Source organism: Brachionichthys hirsutus, chromosome 4, assembly GCF_040956055.1.
Source record: "Brachionichthys hirsutus isolate HB-005 chromosome 4, CSIRO-AGI_Bhir_v1, whole genome shotgun sequence".
Taxonomy (NCBI): domain Eukaryota; kingdom Metazoa; phylum Chordata; class Actinopteri; order Lophiiformes; family Brachionichthyidae; genus Brachionichthys; species Brachionichthys hirsutus.
The window spans coordinates 575473-595031 of NC_090900.1; the positions used below are offsets into that span (position 1 = coordinate 575473).

Genomic DNA, 19559 nt, shown 5'->3' on the forward strand with positions numbered 1-19559 from the left:
AGCACAATATACTGCATATATAAATGAGATCCCATCAGTGGCTATTGTGAGGAATGCAATATTTGTTGAGTGGATATTTGAAATATCAAAAGTTCTTCCATTCTGAAAATAATAAAAATCATCACAGCAGCCATTGGCTACCTTGTCCTTTCCCAAATTTCGATGACGGTGACCACGAGACAGCCTCCAGGTATCCCAGCTCCCTGCACACAACCTGAGCCGAGTGGATGGTGAAGTCGTCGTCACAGACGGTGCCCCATTCTCCGTTATAGAAAACCTCCACCCGGCCCTCGTTGTGTTTCCTCTTGTCTCCCGCCAGGCGGAGCTGGATCCTGGGCGTATCTGGTGTCAGCTCCGGGGCCACGTACTGTTCCTGTGCAGGCTCAGGGTAGCCAAGGTGCTCATGCTGGGCTACAGCCGGTTGGAATAGTACCAACAGAATGACGGCAGAGCAGGGTGGCCACCGGGTGGTCAGCATGTTGGGCGGTCCTGATAATAACAAGAAAAGAGGAGTCCTTTAAATAGATTTGCAGTTGTAACAGATGGTTAAAACGCTGCCCATTTTATTAGGCTGAAGATCATGTATGGGAGGGAACACAAATGGGACAGGAGATAGCTGAAGCAGCAAAAACACAGGAGTCATCAGCATAGAGCAGCATAGTTGAGATATTTTTGCTTTTCGCTCAGTAACTTAAGCATTTATTTTACAGTTTACTGTTTAGTGAGGAAAATAAATGTAGCGATGTTTATATTCCTAATATTTCGTGACTTTCGTTCATTTTTGTATTTGATTAAACTGGACTATTGCCTCTAGCTGCATGGATAAAATGCTAAATTCAGTGAACGTATCTAGTTCATTATTATGCCAAGGAGGTGATTTATTTATTTTTTGCACAGGTGACTTTCTCTGAGTCTTAGAAAGACTTCTCAAAATGTTATGAACAGATTGTGACTTTTTTTTTAGAGGCACAGCCCAGAGAACAATCCATTATGGTGGTGACAAATTGCACAAAGCTTCTTCTTGTTGCAACAACATTCAAAGAGGTTTCACCTGTCCCAAGTGTCCTTTCAGCATTTTAGGGGCTTTCAGCTTATTGCTTTGGGTACCGTTTTTACCAACGTCATTTCCTTTGTCAGCAGGAAGAAACGGTTTCCAACAAAGAAAGATCCGATGCAGTAGAGCCTCTACCCAACAGCAAAGCATTTAGCTCAGAATCTTGTCATTTGACTCGGGACTTAGCAGCGAGCACATCAATGCTAACAGGAAGCGCTAACATCAGTTCATTTCTGCAGGCAGCACATGTTAACACAGTAGGTTGACCATCGGTCCATGTTGGTTACATAGCTGTTTACAGATGCTATCAGAAATCTAATAATGTAGCTTTCAAATAAATTAAATGTGAAGAATTGAAATTCATCACATTTAAACTCCAATAAGAGGCCGATGACTCCAAATGAAGGTAGAAACCTGAGCTTATACTACCAATAACCATTTCAACATGTTAAAATCTCAAAATCTGTTGTTTGTGTGCTAAAATATGTGGCAGGAAACGGATAATGCTCCCACTGCAGGGTTTCTACAGGCGATGCGTTGCTGCAGAACTACGGTTCCACAGAGGCGATGCGTTGCTCTAGAACTACGATTCAACAGAGGCGATGCGTTGCTGCAGAACTACGGTTTCACAGAGGTGATGCGTTGCTGCAGAACTACGGTTCCACAGAGGCGATGCGTTGCTGCAGAACTACGGTTCCACGGAGGCGATGCGTTGCTGCAGAACTACGATTCAACGGAGGCGATGCGTTGCTGCAGAACTACGGTTCCACAGAGGCGATGCGTTGCTTTAGAACTACGATTCAACAGAGGTGATGCGTTGCTCCAGAACTACGGTTCCACAGAGGCAATGCATTGCTCTAGAACTACGATTCAACAGGCGATGCGTTGCTGCAGAACTACGGTTCCACGGAGGCAATGCGTTGCTGCAGAACTACGATTCAACAGAGGCGTTGCGTTGCTCCAGAACTACGATTAAACAGAGGCGTTGCCTTGCTCCAGAACTACGGTTCCACAGAGGCGATGCGTTGCTCCAGAACTACGGTTCCACAGAGGCGATGCGTTGCTCTAGAACTACGGTTCCACAGAGGCGATGCGTTGCTCCAGAACTACGGTTCCACAGAGGCGATGCGTTGCTCCAGAACTACGGTTCCACAGAGGCGATGCGTTGCTCTAGAACTACGATTCAACAGAGGCGATGCGTTGCTCCAGAACTACGGTTCCACAGAGGCGATGCGTTGCTCTAGAACTACGATTCAACAGAGGTGATGCGTTGCTGCAGAACTACGATTCAACAGAGGCGTTGCGTTGCTCCAGAACTACGATTCAACAGAGGCGATGCGTTGCTCCAGAACTACAGTTCCACGGAGGCGATGCGTTGCACTAGAACTACGATTCAACAGAGGCGATGCGTAGCTCCAGAATTACAGTTCCACGGAGGCGATGCGTTGCACTAGAACTACGATTCAACAGAGGCGATGCATTGCTGCAGAACTACGGTTCCACGGAGGCGATGCGTTGCTGCAGAACTACGATTCAACGGAGGCGTTGCGTTGCTCCAGAACTTCGGTTCCACAGAGGCGATGCGTTGCTCTAGAACTACGATTCAACAGAGGCGATGCGTAGCTCCAGAACTACGGTTCCACAGAGGCGATGCGTTGCTCTAGAACTACGATTCAACAGAGGCAATGCGTTGCTCCAGAATTACAGTTCCACGGGGGCGATGCGTTGCACTAGAACTACGATTCAACAGAGGCGATGCCTTGCTCTAGAACTACGATTCAACAGAGGCGATGCATTGCTGCAGAACTACGGTTCCACGGAGGCGATGCGTTGCTGCAGAACTACGATTCAACGGAGGCGTTGCGTTGCTCCAGAACTACGGTTCCACAGAGGCGATGCGTTGCTCTAGAACTACGACTCAACAGAGGCGATGCGTAGCTCCAGAACTACGGTTCCACAGAGGCGATGCGTTGCTCTAGAACTACGATTCAACAGAGGCGATGCGTTGCTCCAGAATTACAGTTCCACGGGGGCGATGCGTTGCACTAGAACTACGATTCAACAGAGGCGATGCCTTGCTCTAGAACTACGATTCAACAGAGGCGATGCGTTGCTGCAGAACTACGGTTTCACAGAGGTGATGCGTTGCTGCAGAACTACGGTTCCACAGAGGCGATGCGTTGCTGCAGAACTACGGTTCCACGGAGGCGATGCGTTGCTGCAGAACTACGATTCAACGGAGGCGATGCGTTGCTGCAGAACTACGGTTCCACAGAGGCGATGCGTTGCTTTAGAACTACGATTCAACAGAGGTGATGCGTTGCTCCAGAACTACGGTTCCACAGAGGCAATGCATTGCTCTAGAACTACGATTCAACAGGCGATGCGTTGCTGCAGAACTACGGTTCCACGGAGGCAATGCGTTGCTGCAGAACTACGATTCAACGGAGGCGTTGCGTTGCTCCAGAACTACGGCTCAACGAAGGCGATTCGTTGCTGCAGAACTACGGCTCAACGGAGGCGATGCGTTGCTCCAGAACTACGGTTCCACGGGGGTAATGCGTTGCTGCAGAACTACGGTTCCACAGAGGTGATGCGTTGCTGCAGAACTACGGTTCCACAGAGGTAATGCGTTGCTGCAGAACTACGGTTCCACAGAGGTAATGCGTTGCTGCAGAACTACGCCGGCTTATTCCTGAAGGTCAGCCAAGTTCAAAAAACAATCCGGCTCTTTGACTATTTATTAAATGGTGATGACTGGATGGAGCTTCAGGCCGTCAGCACATGAGATCAAACAAACAAACAAACAAACAGGATGCTCTTGTTGCCCCTTTCTCTAAGTGGGAGGCCAGAAGTTAAGAATCTCAGTGAACCTGAAATCTGAAACCTGAAACCTCTGCTGCCTTTTGTTTCAGCACAGCTCACATTCCAAGACAGAAGGAATCATGCTGGGGGGGGGGGGGGGGGGGGGGCGCAAAATAAGGAAGCAAGGGATCAACGCTCTGGATGAAGAAGGCAAAATTACTGTTACGACGACTGCTCACCGCTGGCCTTTCCGAGAGGACAATGTCTCTGTCCATAATAAAAACAGCCGTAACTCACAAAGCTCTGTTAGATAAAACAGTATAAAATAAATCAATAAGATAAAACTCTGAATAAAATAAATAGACAAGATAAAACTCTGAATAAAATAAAGAAATAAGATAAAACTGAATAAAATAAATAAACAAGATAAAACTCTGAATAAAATAAATAAACAAGATAAAACTCTGAATAAAATAAAGAAATAAGATAAAACTCTGAATAAAATAAATAAAACAAGATAAAACTCTGAATAAAATAAATCAATAAGATAAAACTGAATAAAATAAATAAACAAGATAAAACTCTGAATAAAATAAATAAACAAGATAAAACTCTGAATAAATTAAATAAATAAGATACAACTCTGAATAAAATAAATAAATGAGATAAAACTCTGAATAAAATAAATAAGATAAAACTTTGAATGAAATAAATAAACAAGATAAAACTCTGAATAAAATAAATAAATAAGATAACACTCAAAATAAAATAAATAAGATAAAACTCTGAATAAAATAAATAAGATAAAGCTCTGAATAAAATAAATAAGATAAAGCTCTGAATAAAATAAATAAGATAAAGCTCTGAAAGTGCAAAAAGCTTTCAATGCAGGAAGCAGAGAGAGAATCGGTCCAAGTTTCAGGGCTCAGTCCTGAAACTTCACCAGTTCTACCTGATGACGTAAAACTTAAAGAACCTCAACTCGATCACATTTCATCAGTTAACACTGTGATAGATCTCAGAAGCGGTTCCACGGAGAACCCTGCAGGCAGCCCCTGAAACACGAGCCCACGGAGGACGGCTGGACTTACGTTGCTCCTGAGGACCGGTCCCTCGAACACTCTTCCTCTCCTTCTCCCCGAACTTTCACTCCGTCACGAAAAGTCTCAACAGACGCGCAGCTTTATTGGCCCCGCCCACTGACGCCCACCTTAATGGTTGCGTCACCGGAGACGGCGCGGAACGTGGAAATAGCAGATCCGGCCTGAACGCTGATGGAAGCAGAGAACGGGAGGAGTTTAGAATATAAATGCAGGACTTCATGATTTCATGATCTTCATCCATGAAGTTAGTTATTGCTTTAGGACTCTTTGGTCCAGTTATAACTCACGAATTATCACAAGATATAAAGTTCACTAAGAATCATTCACCAGCCTTCTCCTCTTCACCCTGTCCTTTGCACCGTCCTCCCAACACCAGCCACTCTCATGTCCTCCCTGCCTACGTCCATGTCTCTTCTCCTGGGTCGTCCTCTAGTCCTGTCCTTTGCATCGTCCTCCCAACACCAGCCACTCTCATGTCCTCCCTCACTACGTCCATGTCTCTTTTCCTGGGTCGTCCTCTAGTCCTGTCCTTTGCACCGTCCTCCCAACACCAGGCACTCTCATGTCCTCCCTCACTACGTCCATGTCTCTTCTCCTGGGTCGTCCTCTAGTCCTTTCCTTTGCATCGTCCTCCCCAACACCAGCCACTCTCATGTCCTCCCTCACTACGTCCATGTCTCTTCTCCTGGGTGGTCCTCTAGTCCTGTCCTTTGCATCGTCCTCCCAACACCAGCCACTCTCATGTCCTCCCTCACTACGTCCATGTCTCTTCTCCTGGGTCGTCCTCTAGTCCTGTCCTTTGCATCGTCCTACCCAACACCAGCCACTCTCATGTCCTCCCTCACTACGTCCATGTCTCTTCTCCTGGGTCGTCCTCTAGTCCTGTCCTTTGCATTGTCCTCCCAACACCAGCCACTCTCATGTCCTCCCTGCCTACGTCCATGTCTCTTCTCCTGGGTCGTCCTCTAGTCCTGTCCTTTGCACCGTCCTCCCCAACACCAGCCACTCTCATGTCCTCCCTCACTACGTCCATGTCTCTTCTCCTGGGTCGTCCTCTAGTCCTGTCCTTTGCACCGTCCTCCCCAACACCAGCCACTCTCATGTCCTCCCTCACTACGTCCATGTCTCTTCTCCTGGGTCGTCCTCTAGTCCTGTTCCCTGGCAGTTCCATCCTCAGCATCCTTCTACCGATATAGTCCCTGTCTCTCCTCTGGACATGTCCAAACCATTAAAGTCTGGTCTCTCTGACCTTGTCTCCAAAACGTCAACCTTTGCTGTCCCTCTTATTGTCTCATTTCTAATCCTGTCCAGCCTGGTCACTCCCAAGGAGAACCTCAGCATCTTCATCTCCTCCACTTCTAGCTCCGCCTCCTGTCTTTAGCTCGGAGACACTGTCTCTAAGCCGTCCATCATGTCTGTCCTCACCACTGTCTCTAAGCCGTCCATCATGGCTGTCCTCACCACTGTCTCTAAGCCGTCCATCATGGCTGTCCTCACCACTGTCTCTAAGCCGTCCATTATGGCTGTCCTCACCTGTCTCTAAGCCGTCCATCATGGCTGCCCTCACCACTGTCTCTAAGCCGTCCATCATGGCTGTCTTCACCACTGTCTCTAAGCCATCCATCATGGCTGTCCTCACCACTGTCTCTCAGCCGTCCATCATGGCTGTCCTCACCACTGTCTCTAAGCCGTCCATCATGGCTGTCCTCACCACTGTCTCTAAGCCGTCCATCATGGCTGTCCTCACCACTGTCTCTAAGCCGTCCATCATCGCTGTCCTCACCACTGTCTCTCAGCCGTCCATCATGGCTGTCCTCACCACTGTCTCTCAGCCGTCCATCATGGCTGTCCTCACCACTGTCTCTAAGCCGTCCATCATGGCTGTCCTCACCACTGTCTCTAAGCCGTCCATCATGACTGTCCTCACCACTGTCTCTAAGCCGTCCATCATGGCTGTCCTCACCACTGTCTCTCAGCCGTCCATCATGGCTGTCCTCACCACTGTCTCTAAGCCGTCCATCATGGCTGTCCTCACCACTGTCTCTGAGCCGTCCATCATGGCTGTCCTCACCACTGTCTCTAAGCCGTCCATCATGGTTGTCCTCACCACTGTCTCTAAGCCGTCCATCATGGCTGTCCTCACCACTGTCTCTGAGCCGTCCATCATGGCTGTCCTCACCACTGTCTCTGAGCCGTCCATCATGGCTGTCCTCACCACTGTCTCTAAGCCGTCCATCATGGCTGTCCTCACCACTGTCTCTAAGCCGTCCATCATGGCTGTCCTCACCACTGTCTCTGAGCCGTCCATCATGGCTGTCCTCACCACTGTCTCTGAGCCGTCCATCATGGCTGTCCTCACCACTGTCTCTGAGCCGTCCATCATGGCTGTCCTCACCACTGTCTCTAAGCCGTCCATCATGACTGTCCTCACCACTGTCTCTAAGCCGTCCATCATGGCTGTCCTCACCACTGTCTCTAAGCCGTCCATCATGGCTGTCCTCACCACTGTCTTGTAGACCTGTCCCTTCGTCCTATCACAGAGCACACCTGATACTTTCCTCCCCCCGTTCCAGCCTGCCTGCACACGATTCTTCACCTCCTTTCCACATTCTCTCCATCACTCTGCTCTGTTGACCCGAGGTACCTGAAGTCCTCTCCCTTCTTTACGTCTCTTCCTTGTAGCTTCACTGTCCCCCCTGGGACCTTCTCATGTACACACATGTACTCTGTTTCACTCCTGCTCACCTTCATCCCTCTCCAGTGGATAGTGGATCCAGGATCTTTTTTTTTGCTTTTCTTTAAAACATTTTTTTTAAAATGCTAAATTACATCAGAAACAATTTCCATCTGAGCTGGAGGGATGGGGCCTGCATCCTACAAGAAGCCTTCAATATAGAGCATCTTAACATTTTACTGCACAAAATGCTTCTGCTTGGAAGATAATGCCTTTATTGGACTGTGTTTTTATCATCGAGTAAAGCAGAGCTGCTTTTTAGTTCAAACGTGCTAAATGTCCAGAACTCTTGGGCTTAATTGATGTTTTTATACCTGATTGTGGAAATGTTGACCTTTTTGTTGTCTTATTAAAGCATCCATTCATACTCGCTGTCGACTGTTTCTGAAAGCAGGGGGGCTTTCTGCTCTCTTTCTATATGCGTACAAAGAACTCTGACAGGATGCTGATGTGTGGAACCCCCCAGCCGGGCTGGCCCTATCTCTGTGTGGAACCCCCCCAGCCGGGCTGCTCCTGACTCCGTGTGGAACCCCCCAGCCGGGCAGCCATTGACTCTGTGTGGAACCCCCCAGCCGGGCTGCTCCTGTCTCTGTGTGGAACCCCCCAGCCGGGCTGCTCCTGACTCCGTGTGGAACCCCCCAGCCGGGCTGCTCCTGTCTCTGTGTGGAACCCCCCAGCCGGGCTGCTCCTGTCTCCGTGTGGAACCCCCCAGCCGGGCTGCTCCTGACTCCGTGTGGAACCCCCCAGCCGGGCTGCTCCTGACTCTGCTGCCACCTTGTGTAGAAAGGCTTTGGACATTTGGCAGCCTCCTCTGAGGCTCTGTTTCCTGTCCACCAGGGGTCCCCAAACTTTTTCCTGTGAGGGCCACATATCTTTTTCCTTCTCTTGTGGGGGCAACGTTCCCTCTAAGCTGCGTGTGCGCAATTGCGCGCTGCTGATGCGTTCTTCGGGCAGCGAAAATCCCCGCAGCGCACTAAAACAAAAGCCAACCTGAACTGAAAATAAAAGAAACACGTAAAAATTCATCCTGTGCTACTTTTCAATGTGAGCCAGTAGGTGCGTTTACATGGACACATTTAACCCGGTTAAAATCCTGATCGGAATAAAAATGCTTCATGGACACACCTTAACCGGAATAGTCTAACCCAATCCAGCCTGATCCGGTCACAATTCTATCCCGATCGAGAGGGGTGGTTTATACCGATTTGTGACCCGGTCAGGGCGCATGAAAACACTTATTCCGATGTATCGGTACAAGTCGTCCTTACTGCGCATGTCTGTGACGTCAGCTACACGCGCTGCTGCTATTCCCGGAAGCTAGCTGAAGCAGAGCTGCAACACCCACATTCTGGAGGTCATTAAAGTGTGAGGCTGTTCTGCAGAACCCACATTCTGGAGGTCATTAAAGTGTGAGGCTGTTCTGCAGAACCCACATTCTGGAGGTCATTAAAGTGTGAGGCTGTTCTGCAGAACCCACATTCTGGAGGTCATTACTGTGAGGCTGTTCTGCAGAACCCACATTCTGGAGGTCATTAAAGTGTGAGGCTGTTCTGCAGAACCCACATTCTGGAGGTCATTAAAGTGTGAGGCTGTTCTGCAGAACCCACATTCTGGAGGTCATTAAAGTGTGAGGCTGTTCTGCAGAACCCACGTTCTGGAGGTTATTAATGTGAGAATGTTCTGCAGAACCCACATTCTGGAGGTTATTACTGTGAGGCTGTTCTGCAGAACCCACATTCTGGAGGTCATTAAAGTGAGGCTGTTCTGCAGAACCCACATTCTGGAGGTCATTAAAGTGTGAGGCTGTTCTGCAGAACCCACATTCTGGAGGTCATTACTGTGAGGCTGTTCTGCAGAACCCACATTCTGGAGGTCATTAATGTGAGGCTGTTCTGCAGAACCCACATTCTGGAGGTCATTACTGTGTGAGGCTGTTCTGCAGAACCCACATTCTGGAGGTCATTAAAGTGTGAGGCTGTTCTGCAGAACCCACGTTCTGGAGGTCATTACTGTGAGGCTGTTCTGCAGAACCCACATTCTGGAGGTCATTAAAGTGAGGCTGTTCTGCAGAACCCACATTCTGGAGGTCATTAAAGTGTGAGGCTGTTCTGCAGAACCCACATTCTGGAGGTCATTACTGTGAGGCTGTTCTGCAGAACCCACGTTCTGGAGGTCATTACTGTGTGAGGCTGTTCTGCAGAACCCACATTCTGGAGGTCATTACTGTGTGAGGCTGTTCTGTAGAACCCACATTCTGGAGGTCATTACTGTGAGGCTGTTCTGCAGAACTCACATTCTGGAGGTCATTACTGTGAGGCTGTTCTGCAGAACCCACATTCTGGAGGTCATTAAAGTGAGGCTGTTCTGCAGAACCCACATTCTGGAGGTCATTAAAGTGTGAGGCTGTTCTGCAGAACCCACATTCTGGAGGTCATTACTGTGAGGCTGTTCTGCAGAACCCACGTTCTGGAGGTCATTACTGTGTGAGGCTGTTCTGCAGAACCCACATTCTGGAGGTCATTACTGTGTGAGGCTGTTCTGCAGAACCCACATTCTGGAGGTCATTACTGTGAGGCTGTTCTGCAGAACCCACATTCTGGAGGTCATTAAAGTGAGGCTGTTCTGCAGAACCCACATTCTGGAGGTCATTGCTGTGAGGCTGTTCTGCAGAACCCACATTCTGGAGGTCATTAAAGTGTGAGGCTGTTCTGCAGAACCCACATTCTGGAGGTCATTAAAGTGAGGCTGTTCTGCAGAACCCACATTCTGGAGGTCATTACTGTGAGGCTGTTCTGCAGAACCCACATTCTGGAGGTCATTAAAGTGAGGCTATTCTGCAGAACCCACGTTCTGGAGGTCATTACTGTGAGGCTGTTCTGCAGAACCCACATTCTGGAGGTCATTAAAGTGAGGCTGTTCTGCAGAACCCACATTCTGGAGGTCATTAAAGTGTGAGGCTGTTCTGCAGAACCCACATTCTGGAGGTCATTACTGTGAGGCTGTTCTGCAGAACCCACGTTCTGGAGGTCATTACTGTGTGAGGCTGTTCTGCAGAACCCACATTCTGGAGGTCATTACTGTGTGAGGCTGTTCTGCAGAACCCACATTCTGGAGGTCATTACTGTGAGGCTGTTCTGCAGAACCCACATTCTGGAGGTCATTAAAGTGAGGCTGTTCTGCAGAACCCACATTCTGGAGGTCATTAAAGTGAGGCTGTTCTGCAGAACCCACATTCTGGAGGTCATTACTGTGAGGCTGTTCTGCAGAACCCACATTCTGGAGGTCATTAAAGTGAGGCTGTTCTGCAGAACCCACATTCTGGAGGTCATTACTGTGAGGCTGTTCTGCAGAACCCACATTCTGGAGGTCATTAAAGTGAGGCTGTTCTGCAGAACCCACATTCTGGAGGTCATTACTGGGTGGGGAGTGTCTGACAACTGCACCATCTTGGTGTTGGTGAAAGGAAGTGTGTCCAGATGCTGGTGATTGGACAGCACATTTGGACTTTTAACTTTTGAGTGATTGCTGAGATTATTTCCCCCTCTCTGTCACAGAAACTGCGTGAAAACTAGCTATACATTGTGCAATTTATGTATGTAATGGAGAAAGGAATGACTGCAAACGTGACCAAAATGGATAAAACTTGTTGCCCACACAAAACGAAGACTTTTGAGCTGCGTTTTTGAATATCAAACGATGTGGCTGCTTCATCCAGAATCCATCCATCCATCCATTTTCTTCCGCTTATCCGGGGCCGGGTCGCGGGGGCAGCAGCCCAAGCAGGGAAACCCAGACTTCCCTCTCCCCGGCCACTTCTTCTAGCTCTTCCGGGGGGATCCCGAGGCGTTCCCAGGCCAGCCGAGAGACATAGTCTCTCCAGCGTGTCCTGGGTCTTCCCCGTGGTCTCCTCCCGGTGGGACGTGCCCTGAACACCTCACCAGGGAGGCGTTCAGGAGGCATCCTGAATAGATGTCCGAGCCACCTCATCTGGCCCCTCTCAACGCGGAGGAGCAGCGGCTCTACTCCGAGCTCCTCCCGGATGACTGAGCTTCTCACCCGATCTCTAAGGGAGAGCCCAGCCACCTTACGGAGGAAGCTCATTTCAGCCGCTTGTACCCGGGATCTCGTTCTTTCGGTCACTACCCAAAGCTCGTGACCATAGATGAGGGTAGGAACGAAGATCGACCGGTAAATCGAGAGCTTCGCCTTTCGGCTCAGCTCTCTCTTCACCATGACGGATCTGTGCAGAGTCCGCATCACTGCAGACGCTGCACCGATCCGTCTGTCGATCTCTCGCTCCATTTTTCCCTCACTTGTGAACAAGACCCCGAGGTACTTGAACTCCTCCACTTGGGGCAGGATCTCCTCCCCGACCTGGAGGGCGCACTCCACCCTTTTCCGACTGAGAACCATGGCCTCGGATTTGGAGGTGCTGATTCTCATCCCGGCCGCTTCACATGCGGCTGGAACCGATCCAGTGAGAGCTGGAGGGCGTGGCCTGATGGAGCCAACAGGATCACATCGTCTGCAAACAGCAGCGATCCAATCCTGAGGTCACCAAACCGAACCCCCTCAACGCCCTGGCTGCACCTAGAAATTCTGTCCATAAAAGTTACGAACAGAATCGGTGACAAAGGGCAGCCCTGGCGGAGTCCAACCCGCACTGGAAATAGGTCCGACTTATTGCCAGCAATGCGGACCAAGCTCTTTTTTTTTATTATTATTATTATTATTTTTTTCTTTTTTTTTTTACCTTGTCTGCATTCGTGCTCCACAGTGACGGACATAACGTCAGTCACTGCTGGAGTTCTATGCAATTTTTATTCTTATAGTGATTGTGACCGTCACCTGCCCTCTTGGCAGCCTAGCCTATTCCTATTTTATTTGTTTTATTACCTGCTTACCGCCGTAGAGGGCTGTGCACACCGCAGTGAACATACAACATGAACAAACAAAAAGTGACAAATACACAGTGTTCTGAGAAGAAAGTGCAATGGATTTATTTGTGCCCCTTAATTCTACCCCTTCATCCAATCATCACCAAGAGTTGTCCCAATACACCAGGTTCACATCAGCCTCTAGAGGAAAGTCTGGATCACCAAGTTCTCAGATCTGAGGAAAAAGAGAGAGAGCATAGTGAGAGCCACAAGCACTGACCCAGCAACCTCCACTAACTCAGAGATCTGTGTGCGGGGTTGACTCTCTAAACGAGTTTTAATAGGTGCTGGAGTGGTGGATCTGGCATGCGTGAAACCTCCACCTAAGAACGGGGCAGCCATCCCGGACCCAACAATGGCAACATAAGCCCCCAGATCACCCCAAGCAGCTACAGCAACCCAAGAACGACCACCATGGCCCCACCAGAACCACACGCAGAAGAACCAGTCCAGGGCCCGGGGGGCGACTTACACCAACACAGCCGACGAAACCTAGGCCAGCGCAGCGGCACGGGGCACAGCGGGCCGGCCTGGCGCCCCACCAGCACCCAACACCACGCCCCCCCCAACCACCCGCCCCCCTCCCAGCACCCTCCACCCATCCCACACACCCCCCACAGTCCCCCAGCCCCCCCCACGGTCCAGCCCCCCCCACGGTCCAGCCCCCCCCATGCGGACCAAGCTCTGGCACCGGTCATATAGGGAGCGGACACCCCGTATGAGGGGGTCCGACACCCCATACTCCCGGAGCACCCCCCACAGGACTCCCTGAGGGACACGGTCGAATGCCTTCTCCAAATCCACAAAATACATGTGGACTGGTTGGGCAAACTCCCATGCACCCTCAAGGACCCTGCCGAGGGTGTAGAGCTGGTCCACAGTTCCACGGCCAGGACGAAAACCACATTGCTCCTCCTGAATCCGAGGTTCGACTATCCGGCGGACCCTCCTCTCCAGTACCCCTGAATAGACCTTACCAGGGAGGCTGAGGAGTGTGATCCCTCTGTAGTTGGAACACACACTCCGGTCCCCCTTCTTATAAAGAGGGACCACCACCCCGGTCTGCCAATCCAGAGGCACTGCCCCCGATGTCCATGCAATGTTGCAGAGTCATGTCAACCATGACAGCCCTACAACATCCAGAGCCTTAAGGGACTCCGGGCGGATCTCATCCACCCCCGGGACCCTGCCACCGAGGAGCTTTTTGACTACCTCGGCAACCTCGGCCCCAGAGATAGAGGAGCTCACCCCCGAGTCCCCAGGCCCTGCTTCCTCACTGGAAGGCATGTCGGTGGGATTGAGGAGGTCTTCAAAGTAGTCCCTCCACCGATCTACGACGTCTCGAGTCGAGGTCAGCAGCGCACCATCCCCACCATACACAGTGTTGACCGTGCACTGCTTCCCCCTCCTGAGATGCCGGATGGTGGCCCAGAACCTCTTCGAAGCCGTCCGGAAGTTGTTTTCCATGGCCTCACCGAACTCTTCCCATGCCCGGGTTTTTGCCTCAGCAACCACGGTAGCTGCACTCCGCTTGGTCTGTCGGTACCTGTCAGCTGCCTCCGGAGTCCCACAGGCCAAAAGGGCCTGGTAGGACTCCTTCTTCAGCTTGACGGCATCCCCCACCACCGGTGTCCACCAAGAGGTTCTGGAATTGCCGCCACGACAGGCACCGACCACCTTACGGCCACAGCACCGATCGGCCGCTTCAACAATGGAGGCACTAAACATAGTCCACTCGGACTCAATGTCCCCTGCCTCCCCCGGTACATGGTCGAAGTTCTCCCGGAGGTGGGAGTTAAAACTCCTTCTGACAGGAGATTCTGCCAGACGTTCCCAACAGACCCTCACAATACGTTTGGGCCTGCCAGGTCTGTCCGGCATCCTCCCCCACCATCGGAGTTGGCTCACCACCAGGTGATGGTCGGTTGACAGCTCCGCCCCTCTCTTCACCCGAGTGTCCAAGACATGCGGCCGCAAGTCCGGTGAGACGACTACAAAGTCGATCATCGAACTGCGGCCTAGGGTGTCCTGGTGCCAAGTGCACATATGGACACCCTTATGCTTGAACATGGTGTTTGTTATGGACAATCTGCGACGAGCACAGAAGTCCAATAACAAAACACCACTCGGATTCCGATCAGGGGGGCCATTCCTCCCAATCACACCCCTCCAGGTCTCACTTTCATTGCCAACATGGGCGTTAAAGTCCCCCAACAGAATGAGGGAATCCCCAGAAGGAGCACTCTCCAGTACCCCCTCCAGGGACTCCAAAAAGGGTGGATACTCTGAACTGCTGTTTGGACCATAGGCACAAACAACAGTCAGGTTCCGTCCCCCCACCCGAAGGCGGAGGGAAGCTACCCTCTCATTTATTGGAGTAAACTCCAACATACAGGCACTGAGCCGGGGGGCAATAAGTATTGCCACCCCCGCCCGGCGCCTCTCACCAGTGGCAACTCCAGAGTGGAAGAGAGTCCAACCCCTCTCAAGAAGGGTGGTTCCGGAGCCCTTGCTGTGTGTCGAGGTGAGGCCAACTATATCCAGTCGGAACTTCTCAACCTCGCACACCAGCTCAGGCTCCTTCCCCGCCAGAGAGGTGACATTCCACGTCCCTAGAGCTAGTTTCTGGAGCCGAGGGTCGGACCGCCAAGGTCCCCGCCTTCGGCTGCCGCCCAGCTCACATTGCACCCGACCCCTCTGGTCCCTCCTATGGGTGGTGAGCCCAAGGGAGGAAGGTCCCACGTAGCTTCTTCGGGCTATGCCCGACCGGGCTCCATGGGTGAAGACCCGGCCACCAGGCGCTCGCCATCGTGCCCCACCCCCAGGCCTGGCTCCAGGAGGGGGCCCCGGTGACCCGCGTCCGGGCAAGGGAAGCCCAGGACCAAATATTTTACTCGTCATTGGGGTTTTCTGAGCCACCCTTTGTCTGGTCCCTCCCCTAGGACCTGTTTGCCATGGGTGACCCTACCAGGGGCATATAACCCCGGACAACTGAGCTCCTAGGATCATCGGGACACGCAAACCCCTCCACCACGATAAGGTGGCAGCTCAGGGAGGGGCAATCCAGAATGCCTTTTGCAAATCATATTGCTTGCGCCAGAGGGCAGGGCGGTGTGTGTGGGAAGGATGCCGCTTTGGCTGACTGTTCCAAGGCATACTTACCTGGCAGGGGCGATACCATGATCACCGAGGTGGTTTGCCCAGGGAAGGTACCACTTAATTGCTGTCGTGCGGTGTATGGGACACAATTCAGTGCTTGAGGGCTCGAGCCAGACAGAAGTCTATGGTTGGATTTAGCTAATATTCCACCATGTCTTCAGCGCATGGCCAAGCTACTCGGAGAAATGCTGTCCGTTTTGACCTTTTGGGGGAACTGCAGATGGACCGTCCCCAGTTTAGTCGGCAGATTCTGCAGAAAGAGCTTGGATTTTCGACTAATCAGCTTGAGTACATTTTCGCCTATCCTGGTAAGAAGATTTTTGAAGTTGTATTTTCCACCATGCAGCTTTTTGAAAACTGCTTGGAAAGATTTAAGGTCAAGAAAGAAACCTCAGCAGCTTTCAGAGAGATCGCTGTGACACCTCTAGTGGAGAGAGATATACGGACTGTCCATGTTATGATCTTTTCTGAGAAAGTAAGAAACCAAGACGTGTGGACGTGGATGGCAAGGCACTGCGAGGTGATCAACGCCATGGAAGTAATGGACATTGATGGAATCAAGACTGGAACCAGACGGTTCCAAGTTCGTCTCAACCGACAAGAGGGAGTAGTGCAGCATATCCCAAGCTCTATCCAGTTGGGTGCATTCAGGGGTACAGTCTTCTATTCGGGGCAGCCGAAAGAATGCAGGAAATGTGGCGGTCTGGACCATCTGGCGGCTGCATGTACAAGGAGTTTCTGCAAAAACTGTAAAGCATCAGATCATACATCAGCGCAGTGCTCAACCCCTCTTAAATGTAACCTCTGCTCCTCAGTTGATCATCGCTTCAGAGACTGTCCACAAGCCTATTCTAATCGGCTGAAGTCATCCATAGGACAAATAGCAACACCATCAAGCCAGATCTTGAGGGCTGATGAACCTGAGGGCAGCCAGACCCTAGTGTCAGACAGTAATGCACTTCCGCAGCCATCAGGCACGACTATTCTACGGCAAAGTGAGGAACTGCCACCTGATGAGGGGGTGGAGGCAATTTTAGACTGGAGTGCGGAACCTCCGGGTGAGGGCATTGTTGTGTCCAATTACGACATGACCTCAATGGAGACCACCGACATCTTGGAACCGGTGGGCTCTCCCCAGGGTACTGGGGCAAGCGCTCACGTGGAGAAGTTACCGATGATGTGCCATGACCATGATAAAATCTTGGACATTTTGATAGCTAACCTCCCCACCTCCCGAGGTGCCGCAAATCCACCGCAACCACAGAAGCCTCACCAGGAGTCCTCGGGGGGAAAGGCCGGGGTACTGCCGCCCATACCATCTTCCAGACCAGCGCCAACGGATTCGCAGGCGAAGAAACGGCAACAGGAGTCGCCCACATCAAGGGAATCTTCTCCCTTACCCCACCGTGATGCGTCTTCAGCGGATTGGTCAGTTTCATCACCCACATCACAGCCGTTTTTGGAACCTAATGATGATGCTGCCTTCTCCTCAACGACCCTCATCAAAGACATGACCCTACAGGCAGACTATGTGCGGGTTAAGAAAAAGAAGGTAAAGTAGATGCCACAAAAAAGTTGTTTGAGAATACCTTTGCCTCCCCACACCTTTTGTCATGACACATCTCTCTATTGCATCTCTGAATACAAGAGGACTAAATGACCCTGTGAAATGTCAGTCAGCCTTCACGTTTTTACATTCGGAGCCGAATGACATTTTCCTCCTTCAGGAATGTCATTTATCATATAGGGACAACTACAAAGTTTTTGCAGATAGGTGGCATTATGGTCAATCGGCATGGTCAGGAGACAACAAAAACAGGGCATCTGGGGTTGCTGTGTTGTTTAGAGGGCAGGATTTTATTATCCAAAAGGTGCAGAATATAATAGACGGAAGGCTTCTTTGTGTGGATGTTGTATGGAACAATGTTCCTTTAAGGATAATTAATGTCTATTGTTCTGTAATTCTTCAAGCTCGCCTGGAAATCATAAAAGCAATACAGCCACTCCTTATATGTAGTAGAGAGGTCATCCTGGGTGGAGACTTTAATTGCCTATTGGACAAGAAGGACAGACTAACTAACACAACAGTGAGGTTGGACTCCAGTTCCGAAGCCTTAAGTAGTCTGGTGCAAGATTTTAAATTGGTAGACACCTTTCGCACAATAAACCCCCATGTACCTGGGTACACTTGGACCAATGGGAAAACTCACTCAAGATTAGACTTTTTATTCATATCAAAGAGGCTGCTGGTTGCTGATGCCTCAGTGATGCCGGTATTCTTCTCCGATCATGCAAAAATTGACTGTTCTCTGGGGTTTAAGAGCAGATTGAACAAGGGTAAAGGCTTATGGAAGCTGAATGTATCCTTGCTGCAAGACCCGGGGGTGATCAATAGATTCAGGGACAAATTTCACATGTGGTCCTCTCTGCAGTTTGCCTTTGATTCAGTTGGAGAATGGTGGGATGAAGTGAAAGTGAGAACCAAGAGCTTCTTCGTCAATGAAGGGAGAAAGGCGCTTTGTACTTAAGAAACAGCAGGCAAAGTTACAGCGACTTTATACCATGTCGCAACTTGGTTTTGATGTTGTGGAAGCTATAATAGAGCTAAAGAGAGAGATGCTACACCTAGCTTCAGAGGCCAGCCGTGGTTTATTGACACGCAGCAGGATTAACCACATGGAGGTTAATGAGAAATGCTCACGGTATTTTTTTAGGAAATTAGCTCGACCTAGAAATACAATTGAAGCTTTAAATGATAAAGATGGCAGAATGCAAACTGATATAAAGGATATGCTGAGCTGTGTGCATACCTTCTACCAAGACCTATATTCAGGGGAAGAGGTGGATGAAGCATCTGTGGCAAATCTCCTCTCTAACATAGATAAGAATGTGATCGACTATAAGGTACAACTCGATCGTGACCTATCTATGTATGAACTGACAATGGCGCTGGAGAGTATGCAGAACAATAAGGCCCCAGGGGCAGATGGTTTGCCCAAAGAATTTTATATCACCTTCTGGGAAGAATTGAAGGCCCCCTTGCTGTCAATGTATAATGAGAGTTTATTACAAGGAAGTCTACCGCCTTCACTGAGAGATGGCATAATCTCACTTTTGTATAAAAAGGGAGACAAAAAAGAAGTCAAGAATTGGCGCCCACTTACTCTGCTCGGGGTGGACCGTAAGATTCTGGCAAAGGCATTATTTCTCCGCATCCAGAAAGTTGCAGATAAAATAGTGGGCAAAGAACAAACTTGCTCAGTACCAGGAAGGGCTATGAGTGATAGCTTGGCCCTAGTTAGAGACTGCTACCTTTACGCTATGGACAGAAGAACACCATTATGCATTGCAGCCCTTGATTTAGAGAAAGCCTTTGATAAAATAAACCACACTTATTTAAAAGAAGTTTTGGTTTGCTTTGGATTTGGCCCACGAATACGAGCCTGGGTAGATTTGTTATACTCTGATTGCACTAGCAGAATAAGTGTAAATGGTCATATTACTGAACCATTTAAGGTTCAATCAGGAGTTAGACAAGGATGTCCTTTATCTGCCATGTTATTCATCTTAGCCATCGAACCACTGGCCTGTGCAATTAGGAAGGACACATCTATCCGTGGCCTCCTTGTTCCAGGCAGTAGTGGAAAAGAAGCAAAACTGACTTTATATATGGATGATATCACATTATTATGTACAGAAAACAGGTCAGTGTTTAATACCATTCAGTGGTGTGACCGTTTTGCTCTGGCAGCTGGGGCAAAACTGAA

General features: G+C 50.0%; 1 protein-coding gene across 1 annotated transcript in view; it reads right to left on the minus strand.

The window, feature by feature from the left end:
• Window positions 1-4997, minus strand: part of loxl2b (lysyl oxidase-like 2b) — a 32416-nt gene extending 27419 nt beyond the window's left edge. The window contains exons 1-2 of the mRNA XM_068738678.1: window positions 4951-4997; window positions 142-489 (exon numbers count right to left, since the gene is read on the minus strand). Of these exons, the coding sequence (XP_068594779.1) occupies window positions 142-478 (337 nt within the window). The 5' untranslated portion in view covers window positions 479-489; window positions 4951-4997. The remainder of the gene's footprint in view (window positions 1-141; window positions 490-4950) is intronic.
• Between the last annotated feature and the right edge of the window lie 14562 nt (window positions 4998-19559).